The sequence below is a fragment of the Haliotis rubra genome, unplaced genomic scaffold (genome assembly GCF_003918875.1).
Source record: "Haliotis rubra isolate DU_JTF1 unplaced genomic scaffold, ASM391887v1 Scf492, whole genome shotgun sequence".
Classification (NCBI taxonomy): domain Eukaryota; kingdom Metazoa; phylum Mollusca; class Gastropoda; order Lepetellida; family Haliotidae; genus Haliotis; species Haliotis rubra.
In genome coordinates, this window is record NW_025767182.1 from 815,880 (window position 1) to 842,070 (window position 26,191).

General features: G+C 41.6%; 2 protein-coding genes across 2 annotated transcripts; both read left to right on the top strand.

Annotated features, from left to right (window-relative positions):
- Positions 1-6,270: 6,270 nt before the first annotated feature.
- LOC124291472 lies at positions 6,271-6,852 on the top strand. Its single transcript, XM_046728459.1, has 2 exons — positions 6,271-6,522; positions 6,649-6,852. Exons 1-2 carry the CDS (start codon positions 6,271-6,273, stop codon positions 6,850-6,852), a joined length of 456 nt encoding a protein of 151 aa, XP_046584415.1.
- Positions 6,853-6,952: 100 nt separating this feature from the next.
- On the top strand, positions 6,953-7,390 carry LOC124291473. Its single transcript, XM_046728460.1, has one exon. The coding sequence runs from the start codon at positions 6,953-6,955 to the stop codon at positions 7,388-7,390; it is 438 nt and encodes a 145-aa protein (XP_046584416.1).
- Positions 7,391-26,191: the final 18,801 nt, after the last annotated feature.

Genomic DNA, 26,191 nt, shown 5'->3' on the forward strand with positions numbered 1-26,191 from the left:
TTGATTGGGGGTGTCCTGGTTTGAAACTATTGTACATATTCTTCGTGCCAGGTTATATGGAAGACTTCTTTTAGTGTGGCTCGGATGACAAGATTTGAAGTTTAAATATTGTTTCGTATCTGTAGGTTTGTAGAAGATATCTGTGTCCAATTTCCCTCGATATGATGACCATTGTGTCTAAGAAAGCGGTTTTAGTTTCATCTGCCTCCATAGTGAACACAAGATTTTCGTCCATGCTATTTAATAGTTCGTAAAATGTATTAAGTTTCTCCTCAGAAAATGGCCTCAGAAATTATGAAGCAGTCGTCTAGAAATCTTTTCCAATTATCCATGAAAATAATGGGCAACATCCTCTCCACGAATTTGACTGATTTTATGCTTGAACTTTTCCTCCAGATATCCTAAGACAAGCGTCGCATAAGTCGGTAGCCATTTTGGTTCCCATGGCTATTCCTATAATCTGTTTATAGTACTTGTCAAAAAGGAAAATATTGGTTTTTTATTATGAATTCAACGCTTTCCAAAATGAATGATTTTGAAACTCTCTCATGTATGTGTTCTTCACAACGGTTTAACCAATAATCCAACGCTTTAATTCCTAGGCTATGTGGGATATTTGAATACAATTTTTACATCAAAAGTTACAAGTTTGCTTGTTTCATTAACGTTTTGTGGTGAAGAGGAAAGGAAATGCATGGTGTCACGAGTAAAACTTTTAACATTTGATGAGATTGGTTTCAATAAAATATCACGCTGGGCCTGCAATTATAGGTCGGAGTTTCAAATCTCCCGGGTGTTCCATCTCAACATAGCTGCTTTTAGCACTTTCACAATGTCTTATGATATCCTTACTTTTATGAATTTTGGGTAGGCCATAGAAATTGCTCGATTTGCAGTCAAAATGTGTTATATAATTTAATTCCTTTGATGTGAGCTCTTCTGAGTACTGACTGTTTAGGTTCTTTAATTTCCGAAGTACACTGTCTGACTCTTTTTCACTGCACGGGACATAAGTACCTTTGTCCAGGAGTAAGTCCATTGCCATGTGTTTGTAGTTCGTTGAATCCATTATCACTGTTGCTCCGCCTTTGTCAGCTTCTTTTATTATGATGTTCGGATCATTGGCCAAAGAGTTTAAAGAATCTCTCTGTTTGCTGGTTATATTAGAGTGTTTCTTGCTTGCGTTAGGAATTATTGGATAACTGTTTATTTGATCCACAAAATTATCCAAATGTTTGTTTTGTCCCTTTTTGGCGCACCAAAAACTTTTATTTCTAACTAGGGATTCCTCCCCATTTTCACACTCGAAAAGGTATTCCTCATTTCGGAGTTTATACTGAATTCGCTTTAATTAACATATACTGAATTCGCTTTAATTAACACTCAAAACCGAGGACTAAGTTCAAACTTGACAATTATGGTTAACACATATTTGGGAATCACATTTAGAGTTCACACAAACAAAATCACCAAAAATGGTACCTTTAAGATACCCAAAAGTCAGTATCGTGTGTGGCTTCCATGGGCATCGATGAAAGCGTTGCATCGTCTGTACATGGAATGAATTAGCCGGTTTATGAAGGCCATAGGTACTTGGGTCCATACTCTGCGAACTGCCTGATCGAGTCTAGCCGCAGTTCTCGGCCTTGGTTGGAGGCCATTCAGTCTTCTTTTAATCTCGTCCAAAAGGTGTTCTGTTCGACTTAAATCCGGACTGAGCGCAGGCTATTGTAGGGTTTGGATGCCATGTTGTCTTAGGAAGTCCTATGCTGCTCTGGTAGTGTGGGCACGACCGTTGTCTTGCTGGAAGATGTGATTTCTGTAACGTCCAAAATGTGGTATAACGTGGGGTCCTATGACTTGGTCAATATAGCAATCAGCTGTCACGCCATTTCCTCATCCTGGACCAAGATTCTGGAACACCACAGTGTCAGCTAGCTGGTTCAGACCGATTGCACCCCACACTATGATGCTTGGACCACCCCACGAGTCTCTTTCAACAATACACTCATGGGAAAACAGTTCCCCACGCCTTCACCATACTCTCACTCCGCCATCGACTGTTAAAACGCAATATCGGCTTTCATGAGATAAAAAAACAGTTCTCCATTGTCGATGACACCAATTTCAATGCTGAGTTGCCCATTGCAGTCGGTTTTGGCGGTGATGAGCGGTGAGGACAGGGCTACGACAGGGTCTGTGACAGCAGAAGTTTCTTCTGCGCAAACGTCGACGCAATGTACCGGCACTGATGGGTCTGTTTTGAGTCCCAATGGTCTGGCGTGGTGTTTCCGTCGCTCTGGGGAAGCGATCCTGCAGATGGTGGCGCACAATCTGTCGGTCTTGGCGTTGCGATGTCACTGAATGTCGCCCACTGCGTGAACGGTCTTGGATGCTGTTAGTTACCTGTTACCACTCCTGCAGTCGGTAGATTGTCCTAAGATGAACATTAAAATGATTGACTACCCTCCGTGCAGTCTGGATAACTTGCAATCGTCCCGAGACTTGGTTCCTCTGATCTCTCGTAAGTCGTTGCATGGGGAATGTGTCAAAACAAAAATGATTTCAGGCGGGTTTGGATTCGCTTTCATTGGTAGGGTTGTCACGACATGCACGTGCATTTTCATTTTCACGAATGTCATACGGAACCTTTTACCATATCTGCCTTTTTTGGTGCGTTTGGTCGAAATGCTTTTTCATCACAAAACACACTGGTGTTGGTAATAACTGTCAATTTGGATTGAAAAACATGTTCACAAAACGGTACACTCATAATAAAAACACCACCTTGCAAGAACAAAATTTTGCATTTGGTTTTGAAAAGCGACGTTTCTTTTGTGGTTCAGTGTATTATGTGTATACGTCCACTGATCTTTCAGATTATTTATTAAAAAGTAACTGCCGTACGAAAGAATATTTGTGAAATAATGTAAGTCTTTTATCGGGTATATTGATGCATGGTTGCTTTGCGCATTGCACGGGTTCCAAAGTGCAATGGTCACGTCTACACTAGTCTGAAGCGCCCATTTCTGGTGTCCCCAGCCGTGATGTTGCTGGAATATTGCTAAAAGCGGCGTAAAACCAAACTCAGTCAGTCAGTCAGTCTACACTAGTCTCTCACATTTCCATTTAACCTTTCAAGGTAACTGTAACAGGTAGCGTAATGAGTTATCTCCCTGTGCGCGGCAAATGTTATGTCTGTCTGTGTGTCCCTTCGAAGAGTGAAAGCCACACAATTTCACGTTCACCGTTGTTCGTCGGAGTTTGTAGGGTTGGAAACTGTCATATATGTACCAGTAACGAAGAAAACAATAAATTCAAGTGTGCAGAGACGAGTGAATTTGTGCGTACGGAACAGTGAAATTGTATTCACAAGCTGAGATGGGGTAGAAATGTGCGTTCGCTCTTGCCATGTGGTCGCCATGTGCTTTGACATTCGATGTTTGATGTGTGGATTTGTGAAGTGAGACATTGTCAGACTGTTTTCATCGTTAGTTGACGCGAATTTCTTGCATATATTTATACAATAAATCGCCAATATGAGTAACAATCAATCAAATATGGCGGCTAGTGTGAAAAGTGACAGAAGTAGAATTTCATCGAAAGCCGAAGCCGCAGCCGACATGGCGGCATTGGAAGTGTAGATGCAGAATCACGTAAGAAATTAGAACTAGACAAATTATCGATGCAGAAAGAATTAGACATGGCGGAGGCAAGGATTTCTGTGCTAGTTGATGAATGTGAAAGGACATTTTTGTATGGGAGAGACATTATAGTTGATCAGAAGCAACGAAGTTTAGAAGAGTATGTGAAAGATTATATAGAAAAAATCCCCTGATTTCTGATCCAGTGGAGACTCCCACTATGGAACCTCATGTTGCTACAGCTACAACTAGAGAGAATAATTTGAAACCTACCCCTGCACCTCGTGTGTCCACTAGACTTTCTCATTTATCTCCTGAATTCAGACAAAATGACAATTCATTGCACATTGCTGAAATCACAAAAAAATTTGCTGATCAAGTCTCCCTTGGAAGGATTCCTATCCCTGAACCTGGGGTATTTACGGGTGATCCAATCACTTTCGTCAGTTGGAAACGTGCATTTGAGACATTAATTGAAAGTAGAGGTTTGCCGCCTGCAGAACGCATCTACTATCTACAGAAATATCTGGGTTGACCTGCAAAGGAGTGTGTTGAAGGCTTTCTGTTACTGAACACTAGTGAGTCATACGAAGAAGCAAAATCTTTGTTAGAGAAACGATTTGGCAGCCCTTTGTGATCGCCAATGCATTCAGAGACAAACTTGACACATGGCCCAAGATTGAGGCTAAGGTCGGTTTAGCTTTACGAAAACCCTCGGATTATCTTAGCCAGTGCTTGATCGCCATGCAGTCTTTGAGTACACTGAACATCTGGAATGGTGAGAGAGAAAATCAAAAGCCTATTACAAAGTTACCTGAGTGGCTAACTTATGGTTGGAGCAGAATTGTTGCAAATTTAAGGGATCAGAGACATTCTTTTCCCCCATTCAAGGAGTTTGTTTCCTTTTTCAGGAAAGGATCAGACATTATGTGTGACCCTGTCACACTATCCCGTGTACCTACTCGGAAATCAAGTTCAGAAAAACCGATAGTTCCTAGAAAACGGACAGTTTTTCAGACTTCACAAGTTAGTGTACTGTACTGTACTGTAACAACAACGATCATGATATTGACAGTTGTAAAGCATTTGTGGTTATATACATGCAGCAAAGGAAGGATTTCACACAGGAAAGAAACTTGTGTTTTGCTTGCTTGAAATCAGGACACAAATCTATTAACTGTCCAAAGAGTAAATGCTCCCGACACCCTTTCATGGAAATATCCGTCAGAAAGAGTCATCTTTGCCTCAACGCTCTCATCAACCCGAAGCGAAGGAAACAAAAACACAAAGCAGTCGGGTTGAAAGTGAACAACAAAATCTAGTGTCAGTCATGTGAGTGGTCATGTTCACAGCGGACAAGGTGATCAGTGTTCTATGATACTGCCTGTGTGGGTATCGCATCGTGATAGGCCTGAATATGAACGTTTAGTCTATGCCCTATTGGACACCCAGTCGGACACTACGTTCATTCTGGACAAAACTTGTAAGTCATTGCAAGTTGAAGGACTTGATATCAAGTTGATGTTGTCCACAATGACGGCAGAAGATCAGCTTATCAACAGTCAGAAGATAAGTGGTCTACGAATTCGTGGTTTTAATCAGCGTGAGAAAATCAATTTGCCCCTGTATACACCAGAGACATTATGCCAGCAAATAGACAGCACATACCAACTCCAAATAAAGTGAGAATGTGCTCTCATCTGCAGCATCTGGAAAACGAACTTATCCCTCTGTGATGTAGAGGTTGGTTTGTTGATAGGCTACAACTGCCCACGTGCACTCACGCCAAGGGAAGTAGTTCCATCAGTCAATGACGACAATACCCTATGGACAAAGAACAGACTTAGGTTGGGGAATAGTTGGAACTGTTCATCATAAGGATATTGACCACTGTGGAGTGGTTGGATTCAGTCATCGCGTGATGACATCTGTCAATCCATGTGTGTTACAGTCTGAACCAGAGAAAGCCAAGAGAGTGTGTATATCTTACAAGACTTCAATCAAGGAAGTACCGGTATATCCAGCCGATGTATCCAAGATGATGGAAATGGATTTCAATGACAGAAAGTATTCAGGTGATTCATTGTCATTAGATGACCAGGAATTTCTGTCAACACTGGAGAATGGCATACATCAAGGATCTGATGAACATTACGAAATGCCTTTGCCGTTCAAGGGATCAGATCCCATCTTACCAAACAACAGAACTGTTGCTTTAAATAGACTCCAGCTGAGTGATTACAAGAGTTTCATGGATAAAGGTCTCAAGAATCACCATGCACAATCACCATGAACAAGTGCCAGTGTATGATGTAAGAAATGAGTCAAGACGTTCTTGGTGCATACCTCACCATGGGATGTACCACCCCAGGAAAAAGGACAAAATATGTGTAGTATTTGACTGTAGTGCCCAGCATCATGGCATATCACTCAATGATCATCTATTGAAGGGACCAGAAAGGACAAATAAATTGATAGGTGTGCTCTGTAGATTCCACAAAGAATCTATTGCTGTGCAATGTGACATTGAACATACCAATTCAACGTGGTAGAAAAACACTGAGATTATCTTAGATTCTTGTGGTGGGACAACAATGACATTTACTCTGAGCCCATAGATTACAGAATGACTGTGCACCTGTTTGGGGCAGCATCATCCCCAGGATGTGCCAACTATGGACTAAAACAAGTGTCGAAGGATTACGAGGACCAGTACGGTTCAGATGCAACCAAGTTTGTGCATGAGAACTTCTACGTCGATGACGGATTGACTTCCGTATTCACAGTAGAAAAAGCTGTTCAGCTCATAAAGAAGAGCAAACAGATGTGCAGTGAGGGTGGAATAAGACTCCACAAATTCATATCGAATTCAAGAGACGTATAAGCAGCAGTCCCGCAGGAAGACTGTGCGAAGGAGGTGAAGGGAACTGACCTCATGAAAGATCATTTACCGCTCGAACGAACCCTCCGTGTGAACTGGTGAATAGAATCTGACACTTTTCAGTTCCGCATTACACTCAAGGATCAACCTCTCGTCAGACGGAGTGTGCTATCAACCATTAACTACATCTACGATCCACTGGGATTCATAGCTCCTGTTGTGTTAACAGGCAAACAAATTTTGCAAGCTGTTTGCAAGGATCAGCTGGATTGGGTCAGCCCCTTAACAGACAATCTAAAGATCTCAGTGGGAGAAATGGAGGTCTGAACGTTTTTATCTAGAGGAATTAGCAATTCCAAGATGTTTTAAACCTAAACATTTTGGTGAAGTCAAGTCGCAGGAACTTCATCATTTTGCTGATGCGAGCATGTCAGACTACGGTCAATGTACTTACCTCAGGAGTACAGACATTAATGGCAATGTGTGCTGTGCCTTCGTTATTGGGAAAGCAAGAGTGTGTCCCCTGAAACCAGTCACGATAGCGCAACTAGAACTAACTATTTCCATACGCATCAGTCAGTTTCTTCAAAGGGAACTTCACTGTGAGAAGTTAAGAGAGTTGTTTTGGTCTGATAGCAAAGCAGTGTTGGGCTACATATCAAATGACTCAGTTCGCTATCATGTGTTTGTGGGCAATCGTGTTCAACAGATCAGAGAACATACAACACCAGATCAGTTGAGACACGTCAAGGGTGTGGACAATCCTGCAGACGAAGGTGTTGGTGCTCAGAACTTGGCCACATCAACTTGGCTCAGTGGTCCAAGATTCTTGTGTGATCCCAAGTTCGACATTGATAAACAGTAATGTGAAAGTTTTGAGATGTCTCTGGATGATTCAGAGATAAAGTGAGTGAAAACCCTCGCTTCTAGTGTTCGAACAACGTTCGAAGTGAGTCATCTGAGTCATTGTTCAACGTGGAACAATGCCAAGAAAGCTGTTGCTCATTATTTTAGATTAAAGCAAAAGCTTATGCATAGAATTCGTGAGGAATCACCCAATGAATCTGTTGATAAAGGTGTGACTCCAGTTATAGGATCACTGTCTGTTGATCAGTTGGAAAAGCTGAACTTGAGATTCTTAAACATGTGCAATCTGAGTGCTTCTCAGGTGAACTGAAGGTTTTGAAGTGGAAAATTTCAAGATTGTATCGACGGAAAGTGCTTTGACAACAGTCGTCAGAGTGAAGTTAGTCGTAAAAGGAACTTGAAACAAGTTAGTGGAACAAGTCCATTGTTCAAGCTTGACCCGTTTGTAGACCACAATGGTCTTCTTTGTGTTGGAGGAAGAGTTCAGTTGAGTGACCTTTCGGACAATTTGAAACATCCGATCATTCTACCCAAGCGTCACCATATAACAACACTCATAATCGGACATAATCACGAGGAGGCAGCACACCAGGGACGTGGACTCACAGCAATTGTCATACGTACTCAATGCTTTGGGATAATCGATTGTTCATCATCAGCGAGGTATCATATCGCGAAGTGTGTGATATGTAGAAAACAGCGTGGTTCAGTTCAGCAACAGAACATGTCGAATTGCCAACTGAAAAAATGTCAGAGGCTCCTCCATTCACCTATTGCGGTATGGACATGTTTGGTCCGTTTTACGTGAAAGAAGGAAGAAAGGAACTAAAGCGTTATGGCGCTTTGTTTACCTGTTTAGTGTGTAGGGCTGTACACATGGAGGTTACCCACACATTGTCTACGCATTCATTCATAAATGCGTTGAGGAGGTTCATCGCTGTGAGAGGACCTGTTCGCCAGTTGAGATGAGATCAGGGTACTAACTTTGTGGGAGCTCAAGGAGAATTGTATGATCCAGATTCTGTGAAGAACTTCCTATTGAGCAAAAACTGTGACTTTGTGTCATTTGTCATGAATCCACCCAGTGCTAGCCACATGGGGGGAGCATGGGAACGACAGATTCGTTCGATCAGAAGTGTACTCTCTAACCTCATATCACAAGTCGGAAAGCAACTGGATGACAAAGGTTTACGAACCTTAATGGCTCAAGTAATGGCGATAGTGAACAGTCGGCCATTAACAGTGGACACTTTGTTTGATCCAAACTCATCAGAACCGCTGACACCAAACCATCTTCTCACCACTAAATCAAACATTCTTTTACCGCCTCTCGGCAATTTTCAGAAAGAGGACATGTATTCTCACAAGCAATTGAGACGTGTCAATGAATTTTGGCACAGGTGGAGAAGAGAGTTTGTGCAGAACCTGCAAGTACGTCAGAAGTGGTTACGACCATGTAGAACTCTGAAAGCTGGTGACGTTAATCATGGATGATAATCTACGTCGAAATCAGTGGAAGATTGCACGTGTTTGCGAAACTTTCACTGGTAAGGACACTCTTGTACGTAGAGTGAAGGTGGCTGTCGGGAACAGAGACCTGACAGTGAGTGGCAAGAGACTTGGACCTGTATCATACCTGGAGAGACTAATTCAAAAATTGGTTTTGTTGGTGGAGAGGGACGAGCCGAATGAATCTGAACTGTGCAACCAGTGCCAAATGACATTTACACGGACATTAACATGAACATTCATAGTTTGATGAGACATTCTGTGCCAAAATCACCACAATGATTTAGTGTGTGATGTTAATGATGTGTGAAAGTCTAACAGAATTTGAAGTAATTTTATTCATGAGAGTTTTCGTTACAGCTTTGTCAGTTTATGTACAGGTGGTTCTGTTTTTTTTGCAGATAATGCTGTACAAGTGTTAGAAATTAGAGAATCCTAATTTGGGGGGACTGTAACAGGTAGCGTAATGAGTAATCTCCCTTAGACCGGTTCAGTGCGCGGCAAATGTTATGTCTGTCTGTGTGTCCCTTCGAAGAGTGAAAGCCACACAATGTCACGTTCACCTTTGTTCGTCGGAGTTTGTAGGGTTGGAAACTGTCATATATGTACTAATAACGAAGAGGTGAGGTGAAATTGGGTTTAACGTCGTACTTGAGAATATTTCGCTCATATGACGACGTGCATGCGTGTGTATGTATGTGTATGTGCGGCTGCTTGTACTAGCCCAGACTGAAGCTGGTTTTATAGTGCTAGCCCACTGAGATACCATGCCGCAGTGAAGCAGGAATACCCCACTCAGACACATTATACTGACTCCGAGCCGACCAGTCCTTGTTGTACCCATTAATGCCGAGCGCCAGGCAGGGACCAACAAGTACCATATTTTAACGTCTTTAGGTATGACGTGGTCGGGAATCGAACCCGCGACCTTCCGCTCTCCGAGCGGACGCTCTAACCACTAGACCACGGAGGCGGTTTAATACCGAAGAAAACAATAAATTCAAGTGTGCAGAGACTAGTTTAACTGTGCATACGGAACAGTGACATTAAGACAAAAGACGACGTGTGACTTTACAAATGACTTTATTGGACAGCTAATCCGTGAGTAAGTGAGTTTAGTTTTACGCCGCTTTTAGCAATATTCCAGCAATATCACGGAGGGGTACACCAGAAATGGGCTTTACACATTGTACCCATGTGGGGAATCGAACCCGGGTCTTCGGCGTGACAAGTGAACGCTTTAACCACTAGGCAACCCCAGCGCCCCAGCAAATCAGCGTACATTACGTCATCAAGTCGTTTTACACAGGGATGTCTTTCATAACTTCGAACGAAGTAACAATACATAATCTACATGCAATTATAGTTTAATCATCCAAGTACACCAAATATGGCAAGATAATAGTAAGGAGTAAAACATAAATATTTAGGTCACGAAGACATTGCACTCATCAAATTCAACAGACCGTTGTAACGACTAGCCGACTTATTCGTGACAACTAATGAACAATCAAGATAAGAATGCCCAGTGATCACAAATAGAAGTCTATCCATTCATTTGTCACACGAAAACTATAAAGCAGCGATTTACTTCAGCTGAGCAGGTTGCCACCAGATCAATACGTGGCAGCGTCTGTTCAACCGATCTTATCTCTGGGCAAACCAGCAGTATGGAACTGTGGACGTATTCTATGACGGGTCGGGGTTTGACAGCACTAATCACAACAGAGTTAACGCTATTAAGAGTTTCTGGTGTTATGGTTTAGAAATTACTGAGATAAAAGGCTTGTGGGTCTCCTTTAAACCAGCAAAACAACACACAAACGATTTATAATACTCAATTATATACTGATCCTCAATGAAAACGCATAAGGGTTTTTTTTTCAGATCATTTTTGAAACATAAGTGAGAAATACTAATGATGCACTGAATATTTGAAATGAATGTTAAAGACTTGATTAGGAACAGTTGTTTGAGTTTAAATCCACTTCATGCTTCCGGAAACAGAAAGATTCGTGAAAACGCATTTTGGATCATTCGTTGAAACACAGCAAGGCAATCCTGACAATGAAAATGCACGTGCACTTTGTGAGGTCTTTCCCATATAATGCACGTGTATAGAGAGCTCAGTAGCCAGTCTTAAACATGTGAATCTGCAGCAACGTGCACACGCTGTGGGACTCCTTGAAGCCGGCTCTTTACAAAATGTTGTTGCTAGGCGCCTTAATGTCAACCAGTCCACCATTAGCTGTCTTGTGAGTCGTCACCAGATGACAGGGAGCATTGCCGACCGCCCTCGACCAGGACGACTTCCGGTTACGACGGCCAGACAAGATCGACAGATGCGACTGGCGCACCTTCAAGATCGCTACAGAACGGCAACAACAACAGCAGCAGCAACTATTGGTAGCCATGGAAGAAGGATCAACCCATCGACAGTCATTCGACGCCTGAGACAAGCCGGACTGAACTGTCGACGTTCATACCGTGGCCAAGTGCTTCAGCCCCGTCACCGCCAAGCCGACGTCAGTTCGCACAGCAGTATGTGCAACAACAACCACTTTTCTTCCGTAGGCTTGTCTTTTCGGACGAGTCACGGTATTGTGCGTCATTTGTGGATGGAAGACAGCGTGTTTACAGACGTCGTGGTGAACGTTATGCAGGCCCATGTGTCAGACAGAGAAATCGATTTGGTGGTGGTAGTGTAATGGTTTGGGGGCATCAGCGCACGTTTCAGGAGTGATCTGCTTGTCATCCAAGGTAATCTGACTGCACAGCTTTATGTGGATGAAGTTCCAAGGCCCGTAGTGGTTCTTTTGCTGCGTCTTCACCAACGCCCTCGACGTCAACTAACATTCCAACATAACAACCCCAACATGCTGCCAGAGTGACACAAGCATTCATTCAGTAAGCTGGAATAAATGTGATGGACTGGCCAGTGTATTCACCAGATCCCAACCCTATTGAGCATTTTGGGGGATGAACTTGGGAGACGTGTTTATCGACGTCAGCCACCGCAAGCCAACGTCGCAGATGTCACACTGGCCTTGCAACAAGAATGGAGGAATCAAATCAAATCAAATCAAATAATTAGAGATTTGTATAGCGCTACATATCCAGAGTCCTGCTCATGTGCGCTTAGTCGAATGCTCGTTTGAAGAGGACGGTTTTGAGACAAGATCGGAAACCGATTTTCTGACATTTTCAGGTAATCCACTCCAGAGTACAGCACCCGCTCTGCTAAGTGTCCTGCCCGCGTATGGTGTGGTTCGGACAGATGGAACATCTAAGCTTTACTGACTAGCTGATCTGAGTGACCTTTCAGGCTTGTGAAGGTTGACTAGTTCCTGGAGATAGAATGGAACAAGCCCATTAATGGACTTGTAAACAAACACAAGTCTTTTACAGGGAGCCAGTGTAAGTCCTTCAGGACTGGTGTTATGTGCACATACATATGTATGCGTGTTATGAGCCTGGCAGCTGTGTTTTGAACACGCTGTAACTTGTCCATGTACTTCTGCTGTATTCCATAGAGTAAACTGTTGCAGTAGTCTAGACGTGATGTCACAAATGCATGGGTTAGGCATTTTACTGATGGTGTGTCCATGTACCTGCTAATCTGTCTGATGTTCCTTAGGTGGCAATATGCGGATTTGCAGATGTTACTGACGTGATTTTCCATACTTAATGTTGAGTCAAAGATGACACCTAGATTTCGAGCATGGCTTTCTGGTTGAACAAACGTGTCTCCACTTTGAACTCCAGGGACCTTGAACATTGATTCTGTCTGTTTGGAGCTGATGATGAGAATCTCAGTTTTGTCATCGTTCAATTTCAGAAAATTACTGTTCATCCAACATTTGATCTCAGCTATGCAATTTGCTATTGCCTGCAGGGTATTCTGTACAGAAGATGCAGTTTGTGGCTTGAATCCGAGATACAGCTGAGTGTCATCAGCATAGAGATGATAGCTGAGATTGTGGGCTCGGGCTATATCACCAACGGGTATGGTATATACAGTGAACAGGATTGGGCCTAGGACTGAGCCTTGTGGCACTCCAAACCTTAATTCTGTGCTCTCAGACCTTACCCTATTGATGATAACTGATTACTTGCGTCTTGTGAGATACGATTGAACCCATGATAATGCATCGCCAGTGACTCCAAGACGTAACTGTATAGTCTCCAAGAGAGTGGAATGGTCTATTGCCGCTGATAGATCCAAGATTAAAAGAATTGCCGCTCCCTTTGAATCAACAGCATGCAGAAGGTCATTCTGCAGACGCAGCAAAGCTGTGACCTATGTTGTATGATGACTGCATGATATCACCAAGATTGTTGTCCAGGAGGTGTTGTTCAGTTGGTTTGCTACAACACGCTCTATCAATTTGGAAATGAATGGCAGATTTGAAACTGGACGATTCCCATGGCCTTCATTGCTCGCCTCTGTGACTCATTGCCCCATTGTCTCAATGCCTGCGTCAGGGTAGGTAGGCAGTGTTTAGTTGTTGCGAGGCAGTGAGCTACCACACGATTGTGGAGCTTCATCGATTGATAGGTTATCTCGCTCATGTGGCATGCAAATACTTTGGCAGACTGCCAGTTTTGACCTCATATCACTTCTGGGTATATGCATTGCATGAAGTTGATCAAGCCTTGCAATAGGTATCCACTGCGTTCAAATTAATTCGACTGATATGGACGCTAACATGTTTGTATGCAGCTCCTAAGTGTTACGTCTCATCGAGTAAATATGAGGACAAGGTTTCTATATCAGATGTGCTGGAGCAGCAGCGTCTGATGGGATAGTTGGGTGGGGTAGTGCAGTAATGGAGCCTGTTGTTAAGCACTACTTTCGGGTCCTCATGCCACAGTCTAAATATTTCCCATATTTGATTGGAATTGGAATTGGCATCGTCACCTTCTTTGGTATGCTAAAAGCAATAGACAGAGTTAACGGAGCATGGTACGGCGAGAAGGCTCCGAAGTACAACAAAGCTGCGGCCGGAGTGGCAAGAACTGGAGTTGCGGATCAAAGCTTTCCTTGCTGCTGCTGTCAAAGGCACAATTACAGTTGAGTGAGTGAGTTATTATTGCAGCCATATCGCGACGAGAACATATTTGACATTGAAATGGAATATGTGTATATTATAAAAACCTGTCGACGAAGGACAGTAAAACAACTAGAATATCACAATTAGAAATAAAACTAGTGTGGAATGTTAAAACTAATAGCACTATTTGGACAATACAATATAAACACCGGCTATAGATTGCCAACAACTGAAGGTAGATCACCATACTAGGGACCATGGGGATTTACAGTACATTTGCATCCTGCATGGACCCTTGCTTGATTTACACCATCCTTCAGCCGTTAGCAATTTAGCAAATCTAGCCATACATTAAAAGAACAGGTATTCTACGATTAAAAAAGTGGAACGTTTTAATTTACTTCGAACGTTTTGGGACTTACGTACCCTCTCAGGAGGACAATCATTTTACAGTACTTTAACCCCCTCTCGAGTATACAGCCACTAACAATCTTAGTCAATTACAGTTGAAGCCTGCAAACTATTCACAGAAGAGCGCGCAGAGAAACGCAAGGAAATATGTCATATTTGCTCGTCCGGATCAAAAGGTCTACAAAAATTATGAATCTGATAATGAGCTCCTTATTCATCGGAAAAGGGCAGAAAATCATCTGTTCTCTTGTTAGTGCATGTATGCTCCTCATTTCGGCAACTGGCACCAGTCATTGCTTGGGGTGTGTTGGACATATGAAACAACATTATGCTATGTCATATTTATTCTCGTGTTAAATATTGTTCTTTTCTACCTGCAGTAAAGCATTCACGACATACTACTATATGCCTCCAACTGCTGTTTTACTTTTGATGCTATTTATTTTGTAACCAGGATTGTATTTGTTCCCCAGAATTTCCTTAAAATATATTTTCCCATCACATCGGATGGTTTCATAATTCCTTTCTTATTCTCCATACTGAAAGGCCGCAGGCCCTTAGTACATATACTACAACGTGTAATCAGAAAGGATTAGTAATTTCGTTCTCACTGATATGACATGGAAAGTATAAACCGATAAGGTACGACCTGATTTCATTGATTTACTGGATGATTTCATCAGTAAACACACATATTTACATTTGGATGAACAAAGAATCGTTTCATATTTTTCAAGTCATTATATTTTAGTAAATACGGATTAAAAGTGATATTCATCATGCACAATCTCTTACAAAGGTTTTTCTCAGTGATATTGAAAACATTTTTGACTGTTTGTACCATCCTTTATTTTAAACAGCACTAGACATGACTAGTATGTTGTTCCCTTGGTAGCATCTGGTACTGTACCACTTTAATCATTTTCAATAACTTATTTGCTTCAGTAATGCTGATGGTGTCTTTCATTCTCCCAAGAGGAAGTTTGAGCAGTACAGCTCAAGTCAACTGGAGTCTGGCAATCTTTAAATATCTTTACAATGCATTATACAAAGTACAAAATCCTTTCCACAAACGTGACGCCGAAGACCCAGGTTCGCTTCCTTATATGGGTATAATGTGTGAAGCCCATTTCTGGTGTCCCCCGCCCTGATATTGCTGGAATACTGCTGAATGCAGCATAAAACTAAACTCACTCACTCACACTTTCCACAAACGGAGTTTCTATTACGGTTTCAACTATGTTATAGCCATGTGTCTATGACTCACTATCTTATGACCATGTGTTTATGAATCACTATCAAATAGTCATGATACAATGTGTTCATGAAAAGGTGGGCCTTTTCTGCTCAGCTGATGGAACTTTTCATAAATCCATGGAATTTCACGTCAGTTGTTCACCTGAAATGGAACGGGAACACGAAGTATAAGTCAGAAAAGGAAATTGCCTCGAACATGAGTTTTGTCAATCAATCTTTATTTTCTTTGTAGTGGAGGCCATAGGCCCAGGCTACAGTTTTGTCAATGATGCATCGAATTTGGAATTGTATATTGTACTTATAAACTGATTAAAGAACAATTGAGCAAGGGTCGCACGGTGCTGTCTGACAAAACTTGCTCGGAAAATGCTTGAAACGTTCTGAAATGTAGACACCAAATGGTTTCCCTGCAGGTATATTCTTCAACATGTGATGAAAGTTGGTACTTGGAGCTGGAAGTCATCCGTCTTACTATGTAGTTTTCTGGGTATGAAGGACATTGTCTCTTGAGCTTTTAATATAGGTGGGTAAATCAGAGGAAACGAAATATCAGCCTGATCATTAGTGAACTATATCAGATCATTACTATTTTAAGGATGAAGATAAACACCTGGATCAAATTCACTTGTTTGGACTCAGAAGCATCAAGAAACAGATTATTGAAAAATCAAGAGTTTTGCTTCATTTTGCCCTGTTGGATAGACAAATGATAAGAAAAATCAAATGTTTTGACCATATTGAATTTGTTTTTGTTTTCTGAAACTTCAAGCAACTGTTCGGGGTTTCTGAGAATTAGGAGACGTTTGAAAAGTACATTAATGTTAGACACCAAATAGAAACTGACAGCGTAGCTTTCACATGATCAATTTATATACTATCAAGTCGTTCGCGTTTGCTTTCTATTGGTGACTGTAAATTCGTTCTGTCATTGATCCAATTTTCAAACAGTACGTTTTCTCCCTTCCACTATGGCTGATTTAAAATCGAACTTCTTGGTTCCGCGGTAGACATTGCCCGATGTATGTAAGTCCCATTTCATTTAAAGTATTTTTAATTGATTTTAATCGTGGTATATATGTTCTTTTAATTTTTGGCTAACTTGCGCAAAAGTCACCAGCATCCGAAGGAATGATTGTATATCCAGATACCCCATGGCCCCTAGCATGGTGAACTAAATACCTTCAGTTGCTGGTGATCTTCAGCCCATTTATGTTGTATTGTCTACGATATTTGTTTAATATTAATGTTACATTCTAGTTTCAATTCTCCATCCTCGTCATGAGTGCTGGGTAACGCTAATAGCTCTTCCCCCGTGTGGACCCGGGGCAGAATGTGTCCACAGCACCCCATTGCTGGTCGGGGAGGCTACGGAAGTCCCATTTCATTTAAAGTATTTTTTACGTGATTTTAATCGTGGTATATATGTTCTTTTAATTTTGGGCTAATTTGTGCAAAAGTCACCAGCATCTGAAGGAATGATTTAAATCCAGCTACCCCATGGTCCCTAACATGGTGATCTACTTTCAGTTGTTGGTGATCTTCAGCCCGTTTTTATATTGCATTGTCTATAATATTTGTTTAATTTTAATATTACATGCTAGTTTTATTTCTCCATCTGTTATAATTGAGTTATTTTACTGTCCTTTGTCGACAGGTTTTATAATTTAATTGCGTTCATTGTTAATTTATAACTTTTAAGTCACAATATGGCTGAACTATTTTTTTGCGATGTGACTATCCATCTTAACTCACTCACTCACTTAATAACTAACGTAGTAATGTTTCCGGATAATGATTACATTATTTGAGGCCTTACCATTCTGCCAGTGACAAGACTTGCGGTTGCATGCGGTTCCTCAGTTTTCCAATCGTATGACAAAATAGGGATTGCTTACGAAACCATTAATATACTCAGCAGCAAAAAACCCGTAAGTACTAATTCAAAATGAGATAGGCACTGTAATCAAATCATTACAGAAATGGACATAATAAGCGGATCAAAAACATTTTTTGTGTACAATATCCTGACACATCAATGAATAACTCAGCACAATTCCAAGACATTATGTGAACGTTTGCAGTCCATTCAGACTCTTGACTTCAGTATCTAGTGTGACCACCACGAGCGGCAATAACTGCTGCACAGCGTCTATGCATGGAGTGCACCAATCGATTGATGAAGGCCATTGGCACCTGGAGCCACACTCTGAGAAAGGCCTGGCGCAATAAATCGTCTGTGTTCGGCCTTGGTATGACATTATTCAGTCTCCTCTGAATGTCATCCCAAAGATGTTCAATTGGGTTTAAATCAGGAATAATATGTCAACATAATGTTGACACCGTTCTGCTGTAGGAAGTCCCGTGTAGCTCTGGCAGTATGGGTCCGGGCGTTATCATGCTGGAAAATGTTGTTGCGGTGACGTGCGAAATGTGGTATGACGTGGGGTCTGAGAGTTTGGTCGATGTAGCTCACCGCTGTGATGCCGCCTCCTCTCCCTGGACCAAGGTTCTGGAGCACCACAGGACCCACTCTCTGGTTCAGGCCTATTCCACCCCATACCATGATGCTTGCACCTCCCCATGAGTCTCTTTCCATAACACATTGGTCTGAGTAACGTTGGCCACGTCGTCGCCATATTCGTGTTCTGCCATCTGCAGTTGATAAAATATGTCGCCCTTTGTAAGATGTGTAAAAACAGCTAAAATTTACTAAAACGCGACGCGACAATGCGACAACGAGACATTTTGATGAAATGTCGCGTTGTCGCATTATCGCGTCGCGCTTTGTTAAAAATATTGAGTATAGTATGTATTATAACATATGACTAAAACGCGACACGCGACAATGCGACATATAATATGTCGCATTGTCGCGTGTCGCATTGTCACTTTGTCTCGTTTTAGTGAATTTTTAGGCTTCTTTTTACACATCTTAGATAGGGCGACGCGCGACAACGCGACATATTTTGACCTTGAAAATTGTCGCTATGTCGCGTGTCGCCCTTTGGAGAATAATAGAAAATATTATTCAAAACGCGACATCGCGACATCGCGACAATGCGACAAATGGGCGAAATGTCGCGTTGTCGCGATGTCGCGTGTCGCGTTTTGGTTTATTTTGCCTCACTTTACTTGTTTTTGACAACGCGACAATGCGACATAGCGACAATGTCCCTTCTAGGATTCCATAGATACGCAGTACCGACTCTCATCTGTGAACAGAACAGTTCTCCAATGCCTGTATCGCCAGTTTTGGTGTTGTAGGGCAAACTGTAGACGTCCACGCCGATGACGAGGGGTGAGGATAGGTCCACGATAAGGTCTACGGCAGTGGAGGTTCCCTGCTGTTAAGACGTCGGCGTACTTCTGTGGTCTTCTGTGTGTTCCCACTGTCTGGCATGCTGTTTCGGATGCCTGCATGAAGGGATTCTGTACATGCTGTCGCACAACATGGCGGTCTTGTCGTCTTCTGGTCACCCTTGGTCTGCCAGTACGGGGGCGATCATTTGAGGTGTTGGTGGCCTGGAAACGTTGCTGCAGCCTGTAGATGGTCCAAACGTTGACTTGGAAGTGATTGGCAACGGCTTGTGCGGTGTGGCCACCTTCAAATCTTCCTAGTGCCTGGTTCTTTCTGAGCTGTCGTAAGTCGCGGCATTCTGCTGACGTTGTAATGTGAATGTTTCAACCAGGTTTGGGTGTGCATTTTATAGGGCTGGTCCTTGTGAACAGCACGTGCAGCATGAGCTGCATGAAAAACATGGAGAACACCGTACCATCTCCGAGATCAGGTTGCGTTTTTGAAACCATTTCCTGGGTCCATTCTGTGTTTGGGAAGGAATGTCTTTGCTCAGGTAAAGTTGGAGATGTTGTCAAAAATGTACCATCAAAACATTAAATGAGTTTACAGTTATCCGTTTCTCAGTTATCAGTTAACTGACGTTTCTTCTGCTGCTTAGTATTCTTCTTATGCCTGATATTGATCATTACGTCTTTGATAAGATACCTCCAAATATGCACTGACAGGAACAGATTTTTCATATGGCGAGTATTATTATTTTTGAAATAGCTTCAAGGCTCCATACCACTATATATGCACGCACGTGCGCGCGCAGCCTATTCTGGTCATAAATCATGAATAATTCAAAATACACGATTTTTCACAACTTAAAACAATTGTATAATGTATCGGCCGGTGAGGTCTTGTGGTCAATACACAAGTGCACAGTTCTTGCATAACCTTTGGTTGTATTTAAAATAGTTTTTGTCATTTGCGCAGTAGACAGTGCCCAATTGGACATGGTACGAGAGACAAGCTGAGCTGAAAGGGGTGGTAGGTGTCTTTCGGAGTGGTTGTTAACATGTAACGGTACAATATTCTCCAAAAGAGAAGAAACAACGATTTGTGCAATCAAGCGACTTAATACGTTGTAACAGTCTGGTTATAAAACACACAGACAAACACACACTGTACTGATTAGTTGATCGGATGTCGGCAGTCTGTTGACTGATAGGATGACTGGATGTTTGCAATCTGTGGACTGATGAGTTCATCGGATGTCGGCAGTCTGTGGGCTAAGATGTCGGCAGTCTGTGTACTAAAATGCCGGCAGTTTGTTGACTGATTGGTTGATCGGATGTCGGCGGTCTGTGTACTGATGAGTTGATTAGATGCCGGCAGTCTGTCTACTGATAGGATAAGCGAGAGCACAAATATGGTCAGGACAACTAGGATTGGTACTACCTTTTTGCATTTTTTCCCCTGCAACAGTAGTCGAAAATTTCCAATTAGAGATTTGGAAGTTCCAATGTATAGGACTACATATAGCAGAAGATGGCAACCGAAACGACTTTCCAACAAATGGGCCTGCGGGTCGAAAAGTCTGTAGGAGCACATCTGCTCCTAGAAAATACTGTAGTCAGCAATCTTGTGTCGAATATCGCAGGCGTCGACTATCTTGCTGGCCATCTTGGTAGAACAAATCTACAACCTTTGGAAGCTCTACCTACATTCGTAGACGATATATACGTGTTTGGTTACCTCCAATGCAAAGACTGCGTTTGCAAGAACGCCAAAGTATCCTGTACTACTGGAAGGGAAGTTCCGCACAACTCGTCGTTTCCAGAATCTCCATCGCAGTACAAGAGTCTTTGGCGAACCCCAAACTATGGTGGCTGATTAGGGCCATCGCTTTCTCGCCTTAAAATTCGGAGGCGAGAAAGCGAGAAAGCGATATCACGAGACGAGAAAGCGATATCACGAGACGAGAAAGCGATATCACGAGACGAGAAAGCGATATCACGAGACGAGAAAGCGATAACACGAGACGAGAAAGCGATAACGCGAGACGAGAAAGCGATAACGCGAGACGAGAAAGCGATAACACGAGACGAGAAAGCGATAGCACGAGACGAGAAAGCGATATCATTGCGCGAGAAAGCGATAGAGCGAGAAAGCGATAGAGCGAGAAAGCGAGAAAGCGATATTACCCACAATTCAGTGCTGTCTGCGCATGATCGACTACAAACGGGAGCTCAGTCGCCATCGTAATTTCTGGATAGTATTAAATGGTTTTCAGTAATGTTCTTGCCCACGAATGGCGGTGTATGACTTGCCGTTTAGAAAATATCTAATAGATATGTAGACTTTCCTTTGACATGCAATTTGCACGTATGCAATAGTCATATCGTGAAATAACAGTAACGTTCATTTTGTGATGTGACTTAAGGAATTACATATTTGTTTACATAACTGGATTCGAATTGTCTTTACCAACCTAATCACACCAACCAATTGAATTGTTTCTTTGATGGGCATTTTAGATGTTGAGTTGATGAAGAATAATGACAATTATATTGGATATACAACTTCTTTTATTCTGTGGAGGCGACGTTTCGACATAGATTCTATTGTCGTTGTCAAGCAAGTGATACATGAGTAACAAATTGAGAGAATATATACATGAGTTGTTATTACAGTAGATAGGGAATGAGTTGTTTATACATTAAATGAGGTTGATGTACAACGCTTGTAGAAGAGATTGAGTAAGTTGATTGGAAGCCAGAAGGGTGATTTACAAGGACTGAATTAGAATTTATAGGAGGCCAGGTGGATGTATATACAAAAGATGGGTTTGATGTACATAGTTGAATTGAAACAGATAATGTACACAAGAAATATTATTGATTACTTATCAAGTGATGGTAGGCATTGGGAATGTACTATCCTTCATCTCTGTTGAGAGCGGATCGTATCTTCTTGATGTGTACTGCTTCCAAAAGTTTCCGAATTTTCTAGTCTGACTGGTTCTTTCTATGGTTTTCTTTGAATTATGATGTTGTGTGAGAAATGTGTCGAAAGTGCCAGATGAACGGGAGGGACCTATGACAAATAAGGCATTGTGACGAGTATATTTTCATGGCGATTTCCACCATGAGTGGCCAGCACTAAGACAATCAACCACATCCAAATCATCATCCTAAAATAAAATCACTGAGTGAGTGTGTGAATTGAAATATATGTCGCCTAAGAGCAATATTCATGTTTTAGGTTCATTGTTGATGGTTTTGTGACACCATATTGTACGCCATCAGTTCAATTCCAACTTAATGGAATGGTGAGTTACACTTACATTTCAAACAAATTGGAGCTTGCGTTTCTTTTGCAGCTCAGTTTATTACATATACATCACATTCAGAGAGTTTTGAAGTATGTGACACTATAAATTAGCCGTATGTAGACAATTCAAAAATAATTATCAGTTCTCGCTGTTTGGTTATAGGTGGAGGAATTAGAAATGAGGCATGGGAACTTAACCATTTATGTTTATGTCACTTTATTGTATTTCAGGGTGATCAAAATACAGCTGTAGTTTCTTTGAATTAATAAAGACGATGAAATTTATTAACTGAAGAACTTCACCTACATGAACCCAATTCGCTCCTACCCAAAGATGGAGGAGACGCACGTAACAGTAAAGCACCTTGGTTCCTCAATGTAGTAACAGAACCATTCCACAGTCAATGGTGTAATCTAAGCAAATAAAAGGATGCAGTCAAACGTTCGTCTAATCAAAGCTGAAAATAGTACGCAGTTAAACGCTGGTCTAGCCATATATAGTGAACTTCTTTGGATGGCATTTAGAAGTTGACGTGCTTAACAACGGGGAAAGTTATATGGATATACAACTCCTTTATTATAATGTAAGCGACATTTTGGTCCGCCAATTTCAAACCTGTTCTGCCATCAAAATATCTATCAAAACCCATCTTTTCCGCCATGTTTTCTTCTGACAAAAGTTAGATAATAGACATGTTATACCAACAACTGGTTTTCTACAATATATTGTTACCATCCGCTGCCATTTTGACTGTATGTAATAATTGATGTGTGTGATATGTACTCTTATACCACCATTGATGGTCTATTGAGAATAAAAGTAAAGTAAAGGCTACAGCAGGACGTGGTCGCATAGGTTTTGAAAAAGTGATTGGTTACGCGTGTATCCAATTAACCTTTCGTAACATTTTCGTTTCCAGAGGAGGACTTGAAACTCGTTCAATACATGGAACTATCAACCTGTATCATCTTGTTTATAATTTGGTCAACTCATGTCAAAACGATTCAAATCGAATGAGAGCAATAGGTGACATTCACTGGGATGCAGACAAATGAGAAAAGGGCGTCAAATCTGCCTGATTTTACGATATATAAATGAACAGATTCAAGAATCTGCATATTTACAGGTGCAGTTTCATGGGCATTTCCGAATAGTACTGAGTCTAATGTATATCCTTTTTGGTAAAAGTACATGTTATTTCGAGTTACAGTATATATTGGACAAGTAAAGAAAAAGTGAAAACTATCCTCATTTTGCTAGTCCACATGGGCATATCGGACTTTCTAAAATGTATCTTTCATATTTGTGAGCATTGAGGTCACAGCACCCAAATAAACCCTCCTACACATCTACAAAACATTTATCATGTACACACTGGAGTGAGTGGTTCCCGTCCTTCTCTATCCCCAGCTAAACTCCTTACAATATATAAAAAAATGCCATAGGTGCAAAGACTAGTACCTACTAGATAGCAGTTACTAGAAGAAACCAAATTACTCAATAACTACCAGACTGGGTCTGAAAACAAAATATCAAAACACCAAACAAAAATAGGCACCCTTAAATTCAGAATAAACCCTTTAAAACATCCCTATCCAGCCACACATTACAGTGTAAACTCGATTATCCAGACTAACTCGCAATGTCAAGGCCACACACCGCACGTTTTACAACCAAAACATAAACACCGTACCCTGCCTCCCCAGCCCTACTTTTTAACATTTAACCCCTTTTCATCTATTTAGTAGACTCCTTATTAGCTTATCAGCAACAGTTGAACTGTTCTGCACAATAAGTCACAATATACTTTACACTACTTACTTAGTTGAACTTATACGCAATCAAGTTCCCAACCCTCTTACGTCCAACTTCTCAACTCCCCATCTAAACTAAATTATTTTCAATATACAGGTGTTTTATGATATAGTGTTTTATTCCCCAAGTAATAATTATATTACGTTTTTGTTAAACACACCTATCACGTCGGTCGATGACTTGTGGCACTGTCTCAAGTAGATAGTTGGGATATGGGGACAGACAGACATATAAGTATGTAGACAAGCCATTCTTGTAGAAGTATGGGAGACGATGGCATATACATTTAGAACAATACCTTTTTCACATAATAGTGGAAATATACATGTGTGAAATAGGCACACATAAAAAGACCAGATGAAAGGCACAGGGTGTATGAAATTCCATCACTGATACAATAAAGCCCGACGGGGAGTTCGTTTGGTTGGTTTGTTGTTTAACACCGGACTGAAACACGATGTTACGGAGAGTATTCTTATCCTTCATCAGGTAAACGAAGAGACTAGAAACTAGGAAGAGAAAGCTAAAGACGTACATTTGAAACGACAGTGCTAAGATAACAAGGGAAGCCAGTACTTAATTTACGCTAAATTGGTAGGGTGGATGGACAAATGGAAGCCAGGGATTGTTAATCCCGGCATGAATAATGAGATAACAATGGTAGCATTTAACAAGGGTTATGACAATAAAGAAATGCAAGCCAGGAATTAATCCAAGCCTAATTAGTGATGTAACAATATATTAAATGATTGTTATCCTTTTTACAGACTTTTTAAGAGCACTCATATATTTCAACGAAAACACACTCGGTTTCTGGAGTTATTGTTGGATTATTGTTTGGACAAGTTGAAGGATTAATTAGAAAAATGCCACATAATTTGAAAGCATGTTCATGTTGTTTCTATACGACTAAACCAAATGAAAATAAAGCCTCCTGTTGGATTAAATCATACGCAGGTTAGACGTCATGTGCAGACAGGGCAGAATTATGTGAAATATCGCTTTCTCGCTCTATCGCTTTCTCGCTCTATTGCTTTCTTGTTCTATCGCTTTCTCGCTCTATCGCTTTCTCGCTTTCTCGCTTTATCGCTCTATCGCTTTCTCGCCTTAGTATATCACTTTCTCGCTCTATCGCTTTCTTGCTTTCTCGCTTTCTCGCGTAATGGTATCGCTTTCTCGTCTCGTGCTATCGCTTTCTCGTCTTGCGTTATCGCTTTCTCGTCTCGCGTTATCGCTTTCTCGTCTCGCGTTATCGCTTTCTCGTCTCGTGATATCGCTTTCTCGTCTCGTGTTATCGCTTTCTCGTCTCGTGATATCGCTTTCTCGCTTTCTCGCCTCCGAACTTTAAGACGAGAAAGCGATGGCCCTAATCAGCCACCATACCAAACATGTGCAAACAAATATCCTACACACCATAGGAATACGAGAAGACAACTGTGGAGCAATAAGGAGCACCATCGCTAGAATAGAGAGAGAGACCAGAAAGAAAGCGAAAGACAAGTGGCAAGAACTATATCCGGAAGAGAAGGCATACGCTCTATTCGTAGCAAAGATAAACGTTTCCGAAATAGCCATCGGCAAGCTACAAACGTCGATTCCAAAACTAGAACGCCAACTACTAGCACACGGCTATGGGCTTTATTCTATCGACTATACAAGAGATTTCTCTGGTGTGCTGGACCGCAAGCGACTGGTGGAATACCTTTGGAAGAAACATGGTTTCCGAGAGCAAGGAGACTTGTCTTCTGCTATGCAGTCGAACAGTCCAACAATTTTAGACAATACGGGTAGTGTTGGGGCCCACGTCTGTACTTGGGTTGAAACCTGGAATGGCTATACAATGCGAACAAAACTCTACAACATGGTTGTTTCCAATTTCGAAGCAGGAGAAGTCCGGGAGCAAATCGGTGGACATCTGGCTGACTATGTGGATTGCCCAAACTAACACTTGCGGAAAACTTTCCTACATCCACACGTGCAAGCCCGTGGTTGTACTCGCATAGAAGTTTCGCTCTACGGACATCCACACAACTCGGAAGAAATAGCAAACGATTTGGTAGAGCAAACTCTAGAGATGGTATCTCCTCCAGTGCTCCTCCAGGGCACCATATTCGTAGTTTGGTATGCACATTCGGA

Bases quoted from the DNA above. Each gene is read 5' to 3' on its own strand.
- LOC124291472 (XM_046728459.1), top strand. From the start codon at position 6,271: ATGACTGTGCACCTGTTTGGGGCAGCATCATCCCCAGGATGTGCCAAC. The intron at 6,523-6,648 runs GTATAAGCAGCA...GACACTTTTCAG, and splicing joins TCATATCGAATTCAAGAGAC to TTCCGCATTACACTCAAGGA.
- LOC124291473 (XM_046728460.1), top strand. From the start codon at position 6,953: ATGTCAGACTACGGTCAATGTACTTACCTCAGGAGTACAGACATTAAT.